Source organism: Apis mellifera, linkage group LG11, assembly GCF_003254395.2.
Source record: "Apis mellifera strain DH4 linkage group LG11, Amel_HAv3.1, whole genome shotgun sequence".
NCBI classification, from domain to species: Eukaryota; Metazoa; Arthropoda; class Insecta; order Hymenoptera; family Apidae; genus Apis; species Apis mellifera.
In genome coordinates this window covers 11,277,598-11,296,273 of record NC_037648.1, presented here as the reverse complement: position 1 = coordinate 11,296,273, position 18,676 = coordinate 11,277,598, and the positions used below count along the sequence as shown (strand labels likewise).

At 42.5% G+C, this 18,676-nt stretch overlaps 1 protein-coding gene across 3 annotated transcripts in view; it reads left to right on the top strand.

The window, feature by feature from the left end:
- Positions 1–18,676, top strand: part of LOC726180 (transcription factor Sox-19b-like) — a 111,804-nt gene that overhangs the window by 80,902 nt on the left and 12,226 nt on the right. For all 3 annotated transcript variants that reach the window (XM_006566309.3, XM_001121937.5, XM_016914838.2), the window contains exons 3-4: positions 769–1,034; positions 14,063–14,257. In XM_006566309.3, coding sequence (XP_006566372.1) covers positions 769–1,034; positions 14,063–14,257 — 461 coding nt within the window. The remainder of the gene's footprint in view (positions 1–768; positions 1,035–14,062; positions 14,258–18,676) is intronic.

Here is an 18,676-nt window from a genome sequence, read left to right as displayed (position 1 = left end):
GTTAACTTTTCCACAGAGGCTTTTGCATTGTTTCTCGCGAAAAATTTTTGAAAAATTCTAACTCCAATCCACTTTCTAACCCTCGTTCGAAATCTTTCATCAAGACAGAGATTAAATTAAAAATCACTCGATATAATGAGCAAGAAGGCGTCCGATCGAATATCCAAAAAGAAGAAAAAAAACAAACTTTCGAATTATTATATTACTCTCGAGACAAACTTTCTCGTATTTCGTCACCCAACCTCGTGCCTTCCTCCCTCGGAACACGTAGAAAAATTACCAGCCGAAGGATACTCAAACTACCCGATCGGCCGACTAAATGCCCAACAAAACCTTCAAATCACTCCAACAAGACGAACTTTCTCGTGTTTCGTCACCTCAACCTCGGGGACGGGACGTCAGAGAGAGAGAGAGACCGTCATTCACGCCAAGGACGTCCCTTAAACTACCCGAGCCGGGTGACTAAATAACCAAAATAACATCGCGAAGATCGTAAATCACAATGCATAACCCATGGCCGGGGTCCCCGTCGGACTCTGGTGTCGGTCCGTGCCCCGAGACAATAGCGAGCCTCGGCCTCCCATTTCTCTCCTATCTCCCCGACCAACTCTCGAGGAGTTTGGCCGAGGGGATCCGGTCAGTCGGACGTCGTCGTCGTCGTCGTCGTAGTCGTGGTCGTCGTGGTTGTTTTCAACGTGGGCGTGTCCCCCCTCCCCTATTAACGCCTGGCCGCTGGGCTTACTAATTGGTGGCTGCGTTTAATTACAGAGCCGGCGGCAACATGTGCGACGGCTCGTTCACCGAGACCCTGCGCGGTATGCAGGGTATGCCGGGTACGTCGCCACCCGGTGGCGCGGGGGTCGGCCCCATGGGGGTTGGCCTCGGCAGCCCCCTCGGCCCGAGCCCGAAGAAGGCGCAGGTGGAGCACATCAAGAGGCCGATGAACGCGTTCATGGTCTGGTCCCGGCTCCAGCGGCGGAAGATCGCCCAGGAGAATCCCAAGATGCATAATTCAGAGATATCCAAGAGACTCGGTGAGTGGTGGCAAATTTTATTTTTTGGGGATGGAAGGGAAAGGGGTTAGTTGAGGTTTCCTCGAGTAAGTGTTTTTTTTTTTTTTTCTAGTAATCTGTTTGGTTTTGTTTTTTATCCTTAATTTCGTTCGTGTCGAGAGAGATGTGTAAAAATCAGGGAAGGGAAAAAACTTTTTTCTTATGCAAATTTTTATCGACAGCTATAGCGATTCGAATTTTAATGCTACGAACGTATGGTTTCAAGAAGATTTAAGGGAAAAGTATTCGAGATATCAATCGTATGGAGTTATATTGATATATATATTTTTTTTTCTAAAGAATTCGTACAATCTAAAGAAAAAAAGAAGGGGGGAGTATTTCAAGAAAAATAATCCACGCCGCGACGCAAGTATCACGTTCCTCATTATCGAAAACCGAGCCTGCTACACATTCACTTTCCACGTCTCGCGAATGCAATTAGTGAAACCGAACGTGCGACCGTGCAAAAAAAGAGCAGCTTCTTTTTTCCACCCCGGAGAAAAGAAACCTCTCCCTCTCCCCTCTCTCTCTCCTCAGAAAAAAAGAAAAGAGAAAAATCAGACAGCCGAACCAACTCTGTAACGTTTGATCACAAATTCCTCGCGATCAAATACCGGCAAATACAATTTCTCTAAAATCTCTGAAACCTATCTCTCCATCCCTCCCTCCCACCGAGAGAACACGTCGTCCCCCCCCCTTCGCCATTCATCCCTTTCAAAATCGGTTGATCGCGCGGTCGGTTCGGTCGACGCACGAATTACTCGAATTATTCGTTGCTCGCGACGAGTTGCGAACGGGGAGGGAGGAGGGGGCGAGAAGGAGAGGGAAAAGTGGTCGAGGGGGGACGCGAGGCGGGGGTGTGTACCCGGCGGAGAGAAAAAGGAAAAGAGATAAAGGCGACGACGACGACGACGAGCGGGGACGAAGGTATTCCGGTTGGTATTTCCGTTAAATACCCGGGAATCGACAAAGCCCGTACCCGCAGCCACCCCTCGAGAAGCTTCTTTACCCGTCATTTTCTTGCTCGCCTCGGATCTTCCACCCTCCCCGGATCCTCACTTCGGTTCCCTCGGCGACGACGAATAAGGGAAGTGCCTTCTCCTCGGCAAAAATGATGCGCGCACGCCCGAAACCACCTCCCTCTGCCTCCGGATTCCACCTCCCCTCTCCGATCGCTCCCTCCTTCCATCCTCCATGTTTCTCGCTCCGCTCGCGAGCCACCCTCACCTTCCCTCCCCCGCCCTTCTCTCTCCTCTCCTCTCCTCTCCTCTCCAGCTTGCACCCTTTGTCGAAGCGACACTTTTTCGTCGCTCTTTTACCGCCATATCCCTGCCACCGCGCGCATTTCTGCCCGATACACAACGCACCCCTCCACCCCTCCTCTCGCGTAAGCCCCCGGAGCATTTGCAAATTTCATCCCGCTACCAACAACCCCCTTCCATTCCTCGGCCCTGCGCGCCTCTCCTTCCAAGGACTGCTCGTTGTTGTCCTCTTTTCGGTCGGTATTCGGTCTTCTTCTTCTTTCTTTCGGATTCTTTGCACCGTGTATCGATACGTGGCGCATCGAGTCGTCGACAAAGGAAGGAAGGATCGTAGAGGAATCGATGATACTTCCGCGGGAAAAGCGCGGCCACTCGAGGCTCGTTGGAATTTCGCGTGGAATCCCATGTATTCGTCCTCTTCTAGCCAAGGTTCCTCGCGGTTTCCGGGCGAATTGGCTTTCAGGAAGATCGTAACGGGAAGTTCTTTTGGAAAGATTGGTCGGATTTTGAAAGTGGAGTAACGCGGAGAATTCAGAATCTTTCGTTAAATAAAAGTTTTGTCTGATACGAATTTAATCAGATATATAGGATCGATGTCGAAAATTAAAAATTGGTATAATTTTCCCAACGATTTTGACTCAATTTTCTTTTTTATAGTCGATAATGGAATAACGTTCTCGTACAATCGAACGCTTCAATGGGATAAATCGATGCGGGGGGAAAAAGTAAGGGAGTACACAACGGGTAGACGCGCGAAGTGGTCAGTTATTTGCTCGGTCGCATAAGCGCGTTGGAAACGCGAAAGCTGCGCCGCAGTTGACCGACCGTTTAGTTGGCTTGCAACGTAGTGCAAACTTTTTAGTTGCCCAACTAACTAGTTGAATGCACGCGCGGTTTCACGCGCACACACACTCTCTCTCTCTCTTTCTCCCCCTTCCTCCTTCCCTCTCTTTCCCCGTTTCACTTCATTCTCGAACCAACTGAACAGTTAACCAACTAAAAGTTGATGGTGTTTGCAAAGCCTGAGCAAACGCGCGTTCGTCCAACGCCTCGGAATAGATTCTCTAAATGGGAATTTGGATTGGAGGGCGAGGGAAAGAGCGATTTTCTCATCGTCCGAGAGAGATAGACGTAAGGTGGAATTTTATCACGTTGGAGAGAGAGAGCGTATCGTGGATTTTCTTATGGATAGTAAAATAAGAGTCTTATCGCGATCCTTGCTACGAATACGACCGACTTGGGGTGGGGTGTAGGACGGAACTATGGGCCGAGAAGTGATTTAAATTTTCCTGGAAAGATTTTTCCCAAGGAGACAACTTTTTCTCCGATTGTAAACTGTCGTAGCGTATTGATACGCGAACGCCGAGATCGAGTTGGAACGGGAATTGCATAAGGAAATCCAAATATGAGTTTAGGGATACGGCGAATTTATGCGATTGCCGTGATATTTCTTCGATATTTTACAATCCGTTTCTATGTAATATTTATCAAAGTAGATAGAATAATTCTGTCGCGTTATGCAACTATCCAAATTCCCTCGACAATAATAAAATACATAAATATCACTCAACCGTGTATCGTAATCGTATCTCGAATAACCTCTTTTTCTAAACAAAAAAGTTAATAAAAGTAAAACAAGGATGATTATAATAATCGATAAAATAATTAGGATTAAATCATAGATCAAACCTCCATTTCCTTTTTCATTTTTTAACTATTCAACAAAAAAAAGAATTAAATTGTCTTCTTTTAATTAGGATTAAATCATGGATCAAACCTCCATTTCTTTTTTCATTTTTTAACTATTCAACAAAAAAAAGAATTAAATTGTCTTCTTTTTTATGTTGAATAGTTAAAAAATGAAAAAAGAAATGGAGGTTTGATCCATGATTTAATCCTAATTATTTTAACGATTATTATAAAAGAATTAAATTGTCTTGTCTTTCATCAAATCTCGAAATGATATTGCAAGCAAACAAGCTTCCCTCGATCGACTTCCTCCATTTCCATTCCGTACTCGTCCATTCCTCGAGGAAGAGATGCGAGACAGGGACAACGATCGTCGATCAACGAACGAGAGCTGTCGCATTTTCTCGCTGCAGCAGAGAGATTTACTTCGCAATTGCATGCCCTTGCACGATCGCGGCCGATTCAGTGGGACGATTCGCGTGAAACGTCATCGACAGGCAAACGTCGGTTTTACGACGTCGATTAACAGACGAGCGTGTCCGCCGTTTATCTTCCACCCGTTCGAGCGGACACGTTCCTCGAAACGAGCGAAAACTATGGCGGAAGCGAGATTGAGAGCGGCAGCCCCAGTATATCGGCCGCGCGATTCCATTGGGAGAAGCTAATCCGGTTATTGGACGTTCCTGCAACCCCCGCCCCCCTCTCCCGAGAGAGAGAAAACTTTCCTCCGTGAACGAACGATTCTGTCCTTTCCCTTTCCTCGATCGAGCAGCTTGAAAAAGGGGTTGTTCCTTCTCGGCAGACGAGTTGGGGTGGATGTTAATTGAATGAGAATCGATTAGAGATTGGGAGATTTCCTAGAGCAGAAAGAGAGAGAGAGAAAAAGTGGAAATTAAGATATTTTGGATCGTTTTAAGATCTCTTTCACAATTTCTCCTTAGAACAATCGAAAATGAGAAAAGATACAAAGTTTCGAATCACTTCTACGAATAGATTCATAAGTAAAATAATTTAATTTCTTAATAAAGTAACAATTCGTAGAAATTCTTCAATGATCATCAGAGGTGGTGATCTCGTGGATGGGATGGAAACTCGTCATCGATCGTCGTAATTCCCCTCCTTGTATCCTTCCTCTTCCTCTCCAAAATACATCCGCATCCTGCGCATTGTCAAAAAAAAAAAAAAGGAAGAAAAAGGAAACGTCACACGAATACACGTCCTTCCGCAATGCGAGAAACGCATTTTCGCGTGTGCCTGTGCGCCGGTAAGTCGGATAGGAGGCGGGAAGAAAAGTCGACAAAGAGGAAGAGGATTGTGGATGTGGATACCTACATGCGCACGAAAACGTGGAGATTGTGAGGAAACACATGGGCCCCGAAGATAGAGAGAGAGAGAGGGGAGGGAGGGGGTTGAGGGTGAGGAGACTTGAGAAGGTAGGAGCAAAGCTTTCATCGTAATGAAGTATTTCTGCCTGATTCTCGTAGCCTGTCTTTCTATCTGACTCTCTCTCTCTCTCTCTCTCTCTATTTCTCCCTCCCTCTCTCCCTTTCTCCTCCTCGTCCATCCATCGTTCTTTCGCGTGCGTTAAAGAAACGACTTGTCGGTTTTGCGTACTCATCGACGTTAAAGCGGAGCCGAGGGGGGAAAGAGAGAGAGAGAGAGAGTGAATATTCATCCTCCCGCGCCAGGCGAAGGACAACCCCTATTTAACCCTTGGAGGCCGTGGAACGAGCGTTTTCTACGAGCTACCCTCCCTGACGAGAACCCCCTTCGACGAGAAGGAGGAGGAGGAGGAATCCTCTGACGGGCTCAAATTGCTTCGGCGTTTTGTGGCTTATCTGGTTAAACGAGGGAGACGAGACTTCTTCTTTACTGGCCTCCGGTTTGTTCTATTCTTTCTTTCCTTTTCTTCCTCCTTCTTCGTTTATCGTTTTCAGCAAATGATAAACGGATGGTGGTTGGAGAAAAATCGGAAGATTTGGTTTGAAGAATGGATAGTTTTCTGGGATGAAGTTAGAGAGAAAGGAGAAATTGTTTAATGTATAAATCAACTCTCTCTTTCTTCACTGATCTCAATGAGAAATATATCCTTTCGAATAATTTAACGAGTTTATCTGGACTGCATTCGAAAATGTTAAAAAAATATTACAAATAAATAAGAATTTTTCCAAAATAACATAAAAAGTTACGCATAAAGATATATATTAAGATCGTAGAGAAAATCGTATCTGGACTGCATTCGAAAATGTTAAAAAAATACTACAAATAAATAAGAATTTTTCCAAAGTAACATAAAAAGTTACGCATAAAGATATATATTAAGATCGTAGAGAAAATCGTATCTGGACTGCATTCGAAAATGTTAAAAAAATACTACAAATAAATAAGAATTTTTCCAAAGTAACATAAAAAGTTACGCGTAAAGATATATATTAAGATCGTAGAGAAAATCGTATCTGGATTGCATTCGTTAAAAAAATATCACAAATAAATAAGAATTTTTCCAAAATAACATAAAAAGTTACGCGTAAAGATATATATTAAGATCATAGACAAAATCGTATTCAATTTTTCAATTAAACTCACTCCCTCCTCTCCTCATCACCATTGAATCTCTCATTCCCCCGTTACGAACAATTACAAACAATTCCTCGAAACAATTTCCATTACGGGAGGAACGCGATCGTTCCTCCCCGCCAAACACCCGCCATTCGCGCGAAAATTCGTAAGAGGTTGGTGGCGGGAAGGGACAAAGGGGGATGAAGGGAGGGAGGCCACGAAAACTCGGCTCCTCCAAAGACGAGGCATCGTAATCCCGTGGAAAGTGGACGTAATCGTGTCTAGGAGGCGCAGGAGGAGGAGGAGGGAGCAACTCTCTCTCTCTCTCGTACAAGATTCGCGAAGAAAACAATTCGCGGAGGACCCCGACACTGCGATCCTATAGAATCGCGAGAACAATGCCGCCCTCGCGACAAAGGAGGGAGGACAAAACGCCTGCACACAGGTACACGCGCCGCCATCCAGCCCTCCGTCTCCGCGTGATTAAAAATGATCGTCCCCAAGCAAGCTTAAAGCTCTCTCTCTCTCGAATGCTGAAAGCTCGTCGCGTGGATCACGTTCACGGAGAGATTATACGTATTCTCTCGTGCTGATGAATTTGAGAGGAGGAAATAGAGAAAGATTGAAAGTTCGACGGCCAATTTAACGAAGATTCGATCGAGTCTCGATTTTATATCTCGTAGAGTGAGACAATTTTTCAGGGATTCGTATGGGTGGAGATTCGACAAATAATTTTTTGGAAAAAGTAAAGAGCGTAAACACGTGACAACTATAATAAGAGATTAACTTGGTAATTGAATCCTATGAACTTCGTGACACGCATACACTGGCTCACATGTATAAATAATACGCTAATGGGGAGGAGGAGGGGACGGTTGTTGGCACAATAAACCGAGTATAATATCTTAATTCGCTTAATGCAACGTATCAACCGAATGGAAGCGTAGTTTGTACGGTTGTAGAAACCGAAACGATACGATTACCTTCGTACCCGTGGAAAATACGGCCATCAATTAAATCTCTCTCCGCGCGTTCAATTTCCCTTTCAAATAAGAGGCCGCGTCACCTGGTGCTCAGCCATAATCTGCATTTTTCTCTCGTAAAATGCGCGACGCTTGCCACGCACAATAAAGCGCGCGGGGTTCAAAGTCGCGCCAACGCCAGGCGAAGACGGGCGATTTATTGGAAATTGGGTTCTTCGCGCGATGAGAGAGAGAGAGAGAAAAAAGAGAGAGAGAAGGGAAGGAAGAGGATGCACCTTGTTGCGCGGGTATAATAAACGCGACGGTTATTAATCTGCAATGTGTACGGCTCATTAATACGTCCAACAGTCTTCCATGTCGAATAATAGATCGTTGGGGGCCGATAAACGGGGCCATTGTTTCACGTCGACGACCACGTGGATCCATCGTCGAGATAACGTTATTCCTGCCGTTTTCGTTTATATATCGTGGATCGTAGGTAAATTATATTTCGTCTTCGAACAAGAAAGAGGGAGGAAGAAAGGGAGAGGAATAGAAATAGTTTCTCCGTTTTTCTTTTTCTCGACAAATGTTTTTATCACAAAAGATTCTATCAAAAAGTTTCGTTATTGCGTATTATTTACGATAAATAAAAATTAAAAAAAGTAAATAAATAAATAAATAACATCTCGTCAACGTACTTTCGTTTAACAAAATTGTCCTCGCCTTTTTACGTCGCGTCGTTTTTCTTTGTCGTCGAAATAAGTTTGTTTCTGCCCTAGCCCACGTTGCGTCGCGTCTCCGCGCAGACAGGAAATGCAGGAAACGTTTTCCAATTTCCACGTTTCATCGTCGGGAACAGGCTTCTAGATAGAATGGGTCTGTGGATCGATCGACAATGCGGCGACTGCTCTGGCAACGTGCTTCGCCACCCCCCTGTTTTTCTTCCTTCCTCGTCAGAGCAACTATATATCGCGAAAAATATTCTTTTGAACGGATGGCGGTTCACTGTCTTTTGCGAGAAGATTCGCGACATTTGAATCGAGAAAGAAGGTGCCTGTTCCTCTGAATGGTAATTCCTCTAAATGGAATTTCCTCTCTTAAACCGTCTTCTTTCCGTGTGTTCAAAAAAAAAAAAAGAAAAAATTGCATCCTGAATAAAATTCTCCTCCCGTTGAAAAAGAGTTACCGAGAAAATTAGTCTTTCAAGCAAAATTCTTCTTCTCTCGACGAGTATTTTCTTGCCAAAAAAAAAAAAAAAGAAAAGAAACTCACTTTTGCAACAGTTGCAGTTTTTTCCTTGAAGTTGTTTCAACTGAAAATTCGCATTTCGCCTTCTAAAAAGTGTTCTTTAGTTAGTCACGCTTGTCACAAGGATTGGGACAAGACGTAAATTACTTTTCATATTTTTTCCCTGCCCGAAATAAAGTATTAACAAAACAAAACGAAATCCTCGCGAGAAACTTCTAAATAACCACCCCCTCCCCTCCTCTTAATAAATTGAAACGTTGTTTCAAACGTTATTCTTCGTTTCTCTATTCATAATCCAAAGAAAGGAGCCGTTCCCCGTTCGAAACAAAGCGTGTGGATGGTGGAGAACAATCGTGTCATCATCATCGGCGCTAAAATGCGACCGAAAAGTTACAGGAAACTCGTAACCCCGAAACGAGCGGAAAAGAAAAGAAGGCAACCGAGATAATTAATTAACTTAAAATAAAAAAAAAAAAGAACCAACGAGTTACTCCATTCGATTCCACGGAAAGAAAAAAAACGTGGAAGCCGAACAAATTTCGCGCGCGCGCACACTGCGCCCTCTGTGTCCGTTCCGCAACGAGGCACGTTTAACGAGAAACAAAGAGGGGAACAAAGACGCGAGAAAGAGAGAATAAGGGAGGAGAGGAAAAAGGGAGGAAAGAATGAAATTAAAAAAAGAAAAACAGGAAAATAACGTACAGAAGAAAGAAACCTTCAAACGTGAAAATGAGGGAAAGAGAGGGGGAGGGAGAGAACGGTCCACTGATAGTAGCGGCGGTAGTAGCCTAGTTTCGGCCGCGACAATGAAGACGAGCAGAAGAAAGAATGAAAAAAAAAGGAAAAAGAGAGAAAGAGGGGAAAAAGGAGGAGGGGAGGGGGAGGACGAAGGAGGAGGAAGGAGAAGAGAAGAAAGCAAAGGCAGTGGCTTGGTAGCAGCTCTCTGGTGGACTAATAGCAGCTGCCTTCAGAAATAGTAATGCCGGGGCAATAGCGCGTCGTCGTTGGTGTGGTAAAAGCCGCGCAAGCAATGGCTCCCCGTCGCCATGCCTGTCCTCTCCTCCGAGTTCCTCTTCCGCCACCGTTCTCTCTCCCTCTCTTTCTCTCCCTCCACCCTCTCTCTTTCTCTTCTTCGACCCCGTCCATTAATTAACAGGCTTTGTACTTTTAAACGATGTTAAATAAACGGCATTGTTCGCCAGCGAAAGGACTGAAAGGCGGGCGCCATTGTGCTTTAAGCCCGGTCCTCATCGTCGTCGTCGACGACGACGACGACGACGACGACGACGACGACGATGCCGGCGACGACTACGATGACGAAGAGGAGGAGGAGGAGGAGGAGGAGGACGTGGCCGAAAGCGCGGAAAGAGGAGGAAGGAGAGTGGTGGCCGAGAATACCTACCTACTAATACCGACGGTGGCGGGAACCCTTTGTTCTAAACAAATACGCCACCCCCGAGACGAGTCCGTTCGCCACCCTCTCTGTTCCACCTCGCTCCTTGTTCATCCGTGCCACCTGCCTTTCAGACCGAGGAAACGTGTATCGATTGGAATAGGCTATATAATGTAAATAGCGTATACCAGGAAGAAAAGCATCCTTTGGTGAAGAGGTGCATCAGGGTGTGGAAGGATCGATCGAATATTGTCTTTTTCGAATTCGATGCGTTTGATTTCTTTTCGATTCTTTTATCTCGTGATTAATTAATAGCGAGATATTTATCTCGAACGTAGAAGAAAAAAAAGGGGAAAGGAATATCGGTGTATTTTAAGGGAAAGAAATTCGAAACGAGTCAAGCACGGTGCCAAATATCTGTGTATAGATAACAATAACCTGTTCGAATACGAAGTAACCACTTTCCGGTTAAATCGAAATCTCGCCACCCTCGTTCGCCAACAGGCAATATCGCAATAAGCTCAGAAACGGATCGAAGCAGCGCTCCATTGAACTATTATTTCGAAACACTATATTTCCAGCCTCCGAAACCGTATTCAAGACTGGGACGTGGAACAAGGATTAAGAATGGCTCGACACCAGTCGGCTCGGCTCGAATGCGTTATCAGCGCTGCACATTGTGCCGGAAGACAAAAATCTCGTATTCTCTTGTTCCGTTCTCCTCTCCGTGCAACCGTTCCTCGAACTTCATTGTGAACCACCACGTGTCCGTATTGTTTAGCCTGCTCTCTCTCTCTCTCTCTCTCTTTCGTTCCTTCTTTCCCTCTGCCTGTGTGTCTTTCTTCGTCCGTGTGCTCCGCTATACACCGAGCAACTCTTTCCATTGTCGTTGCCTGCTGTCAGCAACAATAACGAGGAGAGTAAAAGATCCATCGGGCAACGTGAATCCCATCCTCTCCCCGAGTGTATCTGCTCCGGTGCGCCTCGAATTTCCGCCACTGTATCTCCGCTCTGTATCGAGAACTTTCATCCCCCTTGAGCGATTCGTTGTATGCCCGGCCGGAACGTGCTCGTTCTTGATATTGCTGTCGAATATTGCGAGCAGCAGCCTCTCCTCTCCTTGGCCTCGTTTCTTATCCTTATTCTTCTTTTCGGATTTCTCCCCGTTCTTGTCCCCGTTTGTTCGCCTTTCGTCGTCGTTTATTACGCCTTTTGTTTGAAAAACAATCCGAGCCCGATTTCTGGAAAGATTTTCTACTGCTCCACAACAATATGATAATAAATGGCAGGAATTTTGGAAACAAAGCAAAACTATATATATCATCATCGGCTCTATTTTTGGCGCTAACGTGTATAATAAATATTAATTTTCATCATCAATTATGCAATTACTCTATCAAACCATATCGAATCAAACGTTCATTATATATTTCATCTAATATTATCCACGACATCGATCTTCATTCAGACACTCGTTACTGGACTCTCAACTAGTTCGAGATTAATTTCACCCTTCGTATTACTGTGCGTGTGCAATTACTCCAACGAATCAAGGCTGTATTGTACATAATTAAGGCAAGGAGCAGGCAGCAAATCGTTTCTTCGTATCTTCGTGCACATCCGTGCAACGTCGAAGATCGACGCGGAAAGACGGCAACCGTCTCGACATCGGCGGCCATTGTTACCGCGAGGCTGGTTGCCTTTGTTTCAGGGGCTGGAATCGCGGACTTGGCGTCGTTTTCTCGTTCGAGCCAGCCTCCGTTTCCGGGATGGCAGGATTTCACGCTTTGTTTACCTCACCGAGCCACAACCACCACCACCCCCGACAACAAGTAGTAATTAATTCTCGACGAAACAATCGGATCGCTCGAAGGAACAACCGAAATGGCGAACATGGAGGACGCGAGAACATTGTTTCAACGATTGCCTGTCTTTTGACGTTGTAAAATAATTTAAAATCGAACGTTTTTTTTTTTTCATATATTTGAGATTTTTGATCGAAGGAAAAAAGGAACAAAGATGGAGTTGGATTGTGAAAGTTTTTAGAAGAATTTTATTTACATTTTATTTACGTCGAGTCTGAGATAAAAATTTTATTCTTGCGATATTTTTGTAATTTTTTTTCCTCGTTGTTTATAATACAGTACAGGTTTTTATTTTATAGATGTAATAGGCTCAATTGTTGTTTAATTATAAAATTCGCTTGATGGTAAAATCATGAATATTTATTGAAAATTACTCGAAAATAATATTTCGTATCTATTAAATCCAGTCTGAAGAAAGTATTTACAGACAATATTTCATCGAACGTTTCATTGTCTGAAATACAAGTTCACTGTACGTCCACTGGATCACTCGGCAGTTTTGCAAATGCCTCTATAATAGACAATAAAAGTTTCATTGTTCAAACCTTTTATTCAAATCTACAATCACTCTCGTGACTCGTTCCTAAAAAATTCACGATAAAAAAATACGATCCCCTGTTCGTCATTTAACAAATAAAATAATTTTCGTATTCGTATATTTATTCGAATTTTTAATAAATCTTTCGATTTTTAATCGTTTCTAATTATTCAACAAAATTTTCTTCTTCCTATTGCTCGAAAAAAACAAATCAGATTTGCCTTTTTCGAATCAATTCAAATAATCGGCGATTAAAAAAAAAATCGATAAAAAGATCCACAAGTTGAAAAGAAGGGGGGAGAAGAAAAAAAAAATGGAAGAAGTTGGCCGGAAAAGAATCGAAAATGCAATTTTCCAGATGGGCCGCCGCGAACAAGGCGGATTTAAATGAGGCGCTATTACGAGCTCGTCGATAATTCAGCCATAACGGCTGGCTGTGCCGCCGGTGGCACACAACACGGCCGTTTCATCGGGTAAACACAGCGTCCGAATGCCTTTTATACTCATTGATCGGACGCGTTATCCAAGTGCCTATCGCTCGTTTACAAACTGCTTTATACGAGCTACAAATACAATACGCGGGAGAGAACGAGCGACGTATGCACGAGTATAACACGTTACCTCATTCTCCTCTCGCAAATTGAAGGCTCGTAGAGAGAGAGAGAGAAAAAATTAGTGGAAAAATTGCAAGATTCGTTTTATCCAGAGAAAACTGAGAGATGATGTTAGTGTTGAAAGACGATATTGATGGCGTGTAAGGAAGCGAGTGGTTAACAAATCGTGCATATTTCCTACTTTTCGTTCGTTAAGATAAATTATGTACACGACAGTCTCGGAGGATCTTCGAGGGAGAAATAGCTTTACATTTGTCTTGGAGATTTGTTTTGATCCCATCATCGGTATATAAATATTTTAACAAGTTGAGTTGATTGATTAGTGCAATTTTTCGTCTCCTATGTTCGTTAATTCGCGAATAATTTTTAAGGTTAGGTTTTTAATCACTGTTGTTTCCTTGAATATTTATTTTTAATTGTATCAATATCAATCGAATTAGTTTAATTATCGGTCAATATTTCGACGAAATATTCGTTTTCTTTTTTTTTTCTTCATGAAAAATTTTAATACTTTTTTCATATTTATTATTATATATTGTTCTTGAAATTAGTTTTCTCTTGACACTTTCACCTGCGAGAAATATTATGTGTATGCAGTTATAAACTATTCGTCGATTTCGAAACTCGTTGACGAGTTTACGAAGGAAGATAGAAATATTTGAACGTGGAAATTAATCATACAAAATCGTACAAGAACTTTTCCGATCGAAATTTTCATTCTCTCGAACTCGAGTATCTCAAAAATTTTTCCTTTTTTTTCCTTTTCTTTCTTTTTTTATACACATTCTTCTAATAAGTATTGGCGAATTCTTCAAGAACGTTATATAACCGATTCGTTATATTAATTCTAACTATCGAAATGATGTATTTGTTCCAGGCGCCGAATGGAAACTCTTAACGGAGGATGAGAAACGACCCTTCATCGATCAGGCAAAAAGGTTACGGGCCCAACACATGAAGGAATATCCAGATTATAAATACAGGCCTAGAAGAAAACCGAAAACTTTACGGAAAGAAGGATATCCTTACAGTATTCCCTACCCTAGCGTGCCTATGGATGCGTTTCGTACCGGTGAGTAGCGATATTTTTAATAAACGCTATCAATCTCCACAAATAGACAACACCTATTCTATTTATTTAACGACGTTACTTCCAAATCGTTATTACATTAACAAAAGAAATTAAAATCACCATTCATCTTTTTCATGATAATTTTTCACGAAGCTCTTTTCAATTCCTTTCACGAACTTCCTTCGAATTTATTTCTGTTTCGAATCAACTGATTCTCACCCTAAATTTTCCAAAAATTCCTCTTCGATCTATCTTATCGTTACTTTATTCCTATTAAAAAAAAAGGAAGAAAAAGAAAAAGAAGAAGAAGAAGAAGAAGATCTCAATATCGCGAGCCACCCATTAATCTTCACCGATCGAGAAAAAGAAAGGATCTTTCACAATCCGCGCGCAATTATCCCTTTTCGAAACGCCCTCCCCCCTCCCGATACCGAAGGAAACAATGCAATTACGATAGGCGGGAACAGAGGAGGCGAGGATCGATCCTTCACGAAAACCACGCGATTCGGAGGTGTGTTGCGGGCGTGGAACAATGGTGGAAGAACAGTTTCGTCTGTTCGTGGCTTTGATATTCTTTATCTTCCCCCTTCCTTTTTTTTCCTTTTTCCTTTTTTTTTTCATTTTCAGCCGCGCATTGTTGGGCGGCGATGCCCCCCAGGTTTCCGTGGTCGGAAGTCTTATAATGGCGATTTCTTCGAGGTTCGACCGACCCTCGTTTCCTCCGCGCCATTTTCTCGCGCCGTCTCTCCACCGGTCTTCTAATGGTTCACGCGTTGCCCGCTTTTGGAAAGAGCTCAAAGAGATTCACACACCCCCCCCCCCCCTCTTCTCGGCCGGCCACCGCCGTTTTCGCATTATCATAATCAAACGAGGAGAATGCAGGGACGATGCACTCGCGGCTACGTTGATGATGGCCTCCCTCTCGTCTGGTCACTTCTTTCCTTATTCTCCTTTTGTCGTTGTTTCACCACCACCCTCTTTGTTCCAACTCGGGGAGGGATAGGTGAATAATAATGAAAAAGTAAGAATTTTTTGAGAGTCTCTTCTCGTTTAATAAAAATTTCGTTTAAACTTGATTCTTACTCGATCAATCGTTAATTGGCAATGAAATCTTGTTTCTCTCGCTTTTAAATTTTTATCCCTCGTTATTTATTCAAACGCGCCGTTCAAGAACGATCCGGATTCGGAACGATTTTATCTTTCATCGTTTTAATTTAAATCAGATTTATCAAAACGAACGATATTCCAATCTTCGAAACCAATGTTCGACCCCCAAACTCCTCCTCCTCCTCCTCCTCCAGCGAGTATCATTCACGTCTCTGCCGTCACTCCCGTTTCGTTGCCGCGACAATGGTACAAGGTTGCGTTCAATTACTAGATCGGCATCTGTCGATTCCCGATCCTCGCTTCCTTATCTATCGCATCCCCGCGAAATCGGCGGGTAACAGATGTTCCGTGAATCCCGGCCGTATCCCCCCTCGATCCTTTGCACAGATTTGTTTGACGTCCCGCCCTCTCCATTGTGCCCATTGTCTCTCGTATTTACGTAATTTTGAATTTCTCAAAAAAAAAAAAAGGGAAAGAAAGAGAGGGATTCGAACAGTCGAGCGTGAAATTATGAATGTTCGGATTCGAAGAAGTTGTTGAAGTTTTACTTTTCTTTATGTTTCTGTGAGACGAATAATCGTTACGTGGTTCCTTATTTTGTAGTCTCTTTAAGTGGAAATTAAAGAATTATTTTTTTTAAAGTCTGATATTTGTACACGAAACAGTATAACATGTTTCTTGACTTTTAAGGCTGTATTTATAATTCTAAAGTAGTATAAAATAGTTAAAAATAAGTATAATATCACGTTAGCTTTGAAACCAAATTATTGAAAACTTCTCATAAAAATAAGAGGAGCATAGACGAAATTGTTTTATGCTCACGCAACGAGCAATTTGATCGAACAATTCAACGTGTAATATCCCCCTATGAATAAATAAGATTATCGCGTAACAAGCATTAACAAAAATTATTTATAACACTACGCGACTTGTTCTTCCATCGTAGGGGGATGGATATGGGGGAAAGGGTTAAAAAATATTTCTATCCCACGTAAAAAAATCGGATCGTAAAAAGAGGAGAGGAAGCGAAGGAGAAATAAGTTAAGTAGTCACGCGACGTGTTTATTTTCGAAAACACGGGTCAAAAGTCGGCGGTGGGGAGTAGTAGTATCGCGGGGAGTATCTTTGCCCGGGGAGGGGATGTGGAATAAATCGTGGAATAATTCCCTTGGGCGCGGAAGGCTCCCTCCCCTCCTCCTCCTCCTCCCCGCCAAACGATTCATTGGCTTTATGCACGCGAGAGCATAAACATGTCGCTTGCCCATTATTTATTCGAATTGTCTTAACCCCCGTGCGTACGATTACGCCCTCCCTCCAGCCCCCCTCAGTCGTTCGAGAAGCTCGATCGAATCTTTTATCTCGCGAGATTTGAACGAGAAAACTCGTTCGTGAGATTCGTGGAATTTTTTTTCTTCTCTTTTCTAATTTGGAAATTTTGTTGGACGAGTAAAAGAGTAAAAGAGGTTGGATTTGAGGGATAAATCGATCATTGAGAAGATTCGATCCTGGATCGAATTTGGAAATTTCGTTCGACGAGTAAAAAGAAAAAAAAGAGGTTGGATTTGAATTTGAGGGATAAATCGATCATCGAGGAGATTGGATCCTCGAAATTCGTAAAATTGTCAGATGCGAAATTGGTAGAGAAAGAGTTGGGCGATAAATAACGTTATAAGCGTCAGGCTTAATGTTTTCAAAAAAAAAGATTTCGTGACTTTCGTAGATAGTTTTCCTCTGCTGTTAAAAGAAGGAAGAAAAAAAGAAGGAGAAAAAGTAGCGCGAATTTCCGGCCAGGGGGAGAGAGAGAGAGAGAGAGAGAGGGAGAGAGAGAGAAAGAGAGAGAGAGAGATTCGCTCTTAAGTTACGGTCTTAAGTCGTGCTATCTGCACGAGCGGAAACCCCTGGCCAGAAATTCCAGTCTAAGCCGATAATTTATCCCAACCACCCACGCACTTGTCTTATGCGCGTGCCACCGTGCCACCTTTTGCTCGCCAACACCTCGCCAAGGTTAAAAGGAGACGGAAGACGAGGGACAAAATCAATATCCTTTACCGATCACCTTTACGAAATTATATATTCCATACGAGAGAATTTCTTTTTTTTTTTTATTCCATTATTCAAGTTTGCAAATTCGAGAGGTTCGATTGTAAATTTATCTTATTATCAATATTATTTGTCATTGTAAAATTCCAAGCAACTTTCCAATGCAACAATTTTTACAATAATTTCTAAACGTGCGTCTTCGATTTATTAATATTTTAACTAAATAAACCGAATCATATATCGAATCGATCTAATTATTGGATAAGTATGGATCGTCTCGAGATGCAAAGATTGTATAAAAATTATCGCGTAAAATAAAATATATATATTCTCTTCTCTCGAAATCTTTTAATGTTTTGCGCGAACGGGGTGGAAATTTCCTCTCATTCTCCTTCCATCCGAGATCTCGCGGCATAACCGAACAAAATTATTAATTCCAGCAATGGGAACGGCCCGATTAAAGCCGAAATTTATCCCACCGCCCACGCGACACCTTGAAACGCGATCGGTAATCCCCGATTTATCGCTAGTGTCCACCTTTTTAGCCCCCTTCTTTATTTCTTCTCCTACTTTTTTTTCACGATCCTTTTTCTGGTCGACGTTAATTTTTTCAAAGATGAGAAGAAGAAGGGAGACTGACTATTATGACGTTTATTATAAATTTTTCATGCATTGAAAATTGTAAGAATTGTATTTACATTATATGAAATAGTATAATCTTCTATAAATCTAGAAATCTAGAAAGCTAGAAAATTGTCAATTGACAAAATTGTTTCACCAAAATGTCGATCCGCCACTGCTCGAATTTGCTCCAATTTCCATCTCCAACGTCCAAGAGTTTTTCTTGGAGTTGGAGTTAATCTTCTATAAATCTAGAAATCTGGAAAGCTAGAAAATTGTCAATTGACAAAATTGTTTCACAAAAATGTCGATCCACCACTGCTCGAATTTGCTCCAATTTCCATCTCCAACGTCCAAGAGTTTTTCTTGGAGTTGGAGTTAATCTTCTATAAATCTAGAAATCTGGAAAGCTAGAAAATTGTCAATTGACAAAATTGTTTCACAAAAATATCGATCCGCCACTGCTCGAATTTGCTCCAATTTCCATCTCCAACGCCCAAGAGTTTTTCTTGGAGTTGGAGTTAATCTTCTATAAATCTAGAAATCTGGAAAGCTAGAAAATTGTCAATTGACAAAATTGTTTCACAAAAATATCGATCCGCCACTGCTCGAATTTGCTCCAATTTCCATCTCCAACGCCCAAGAGTTTTT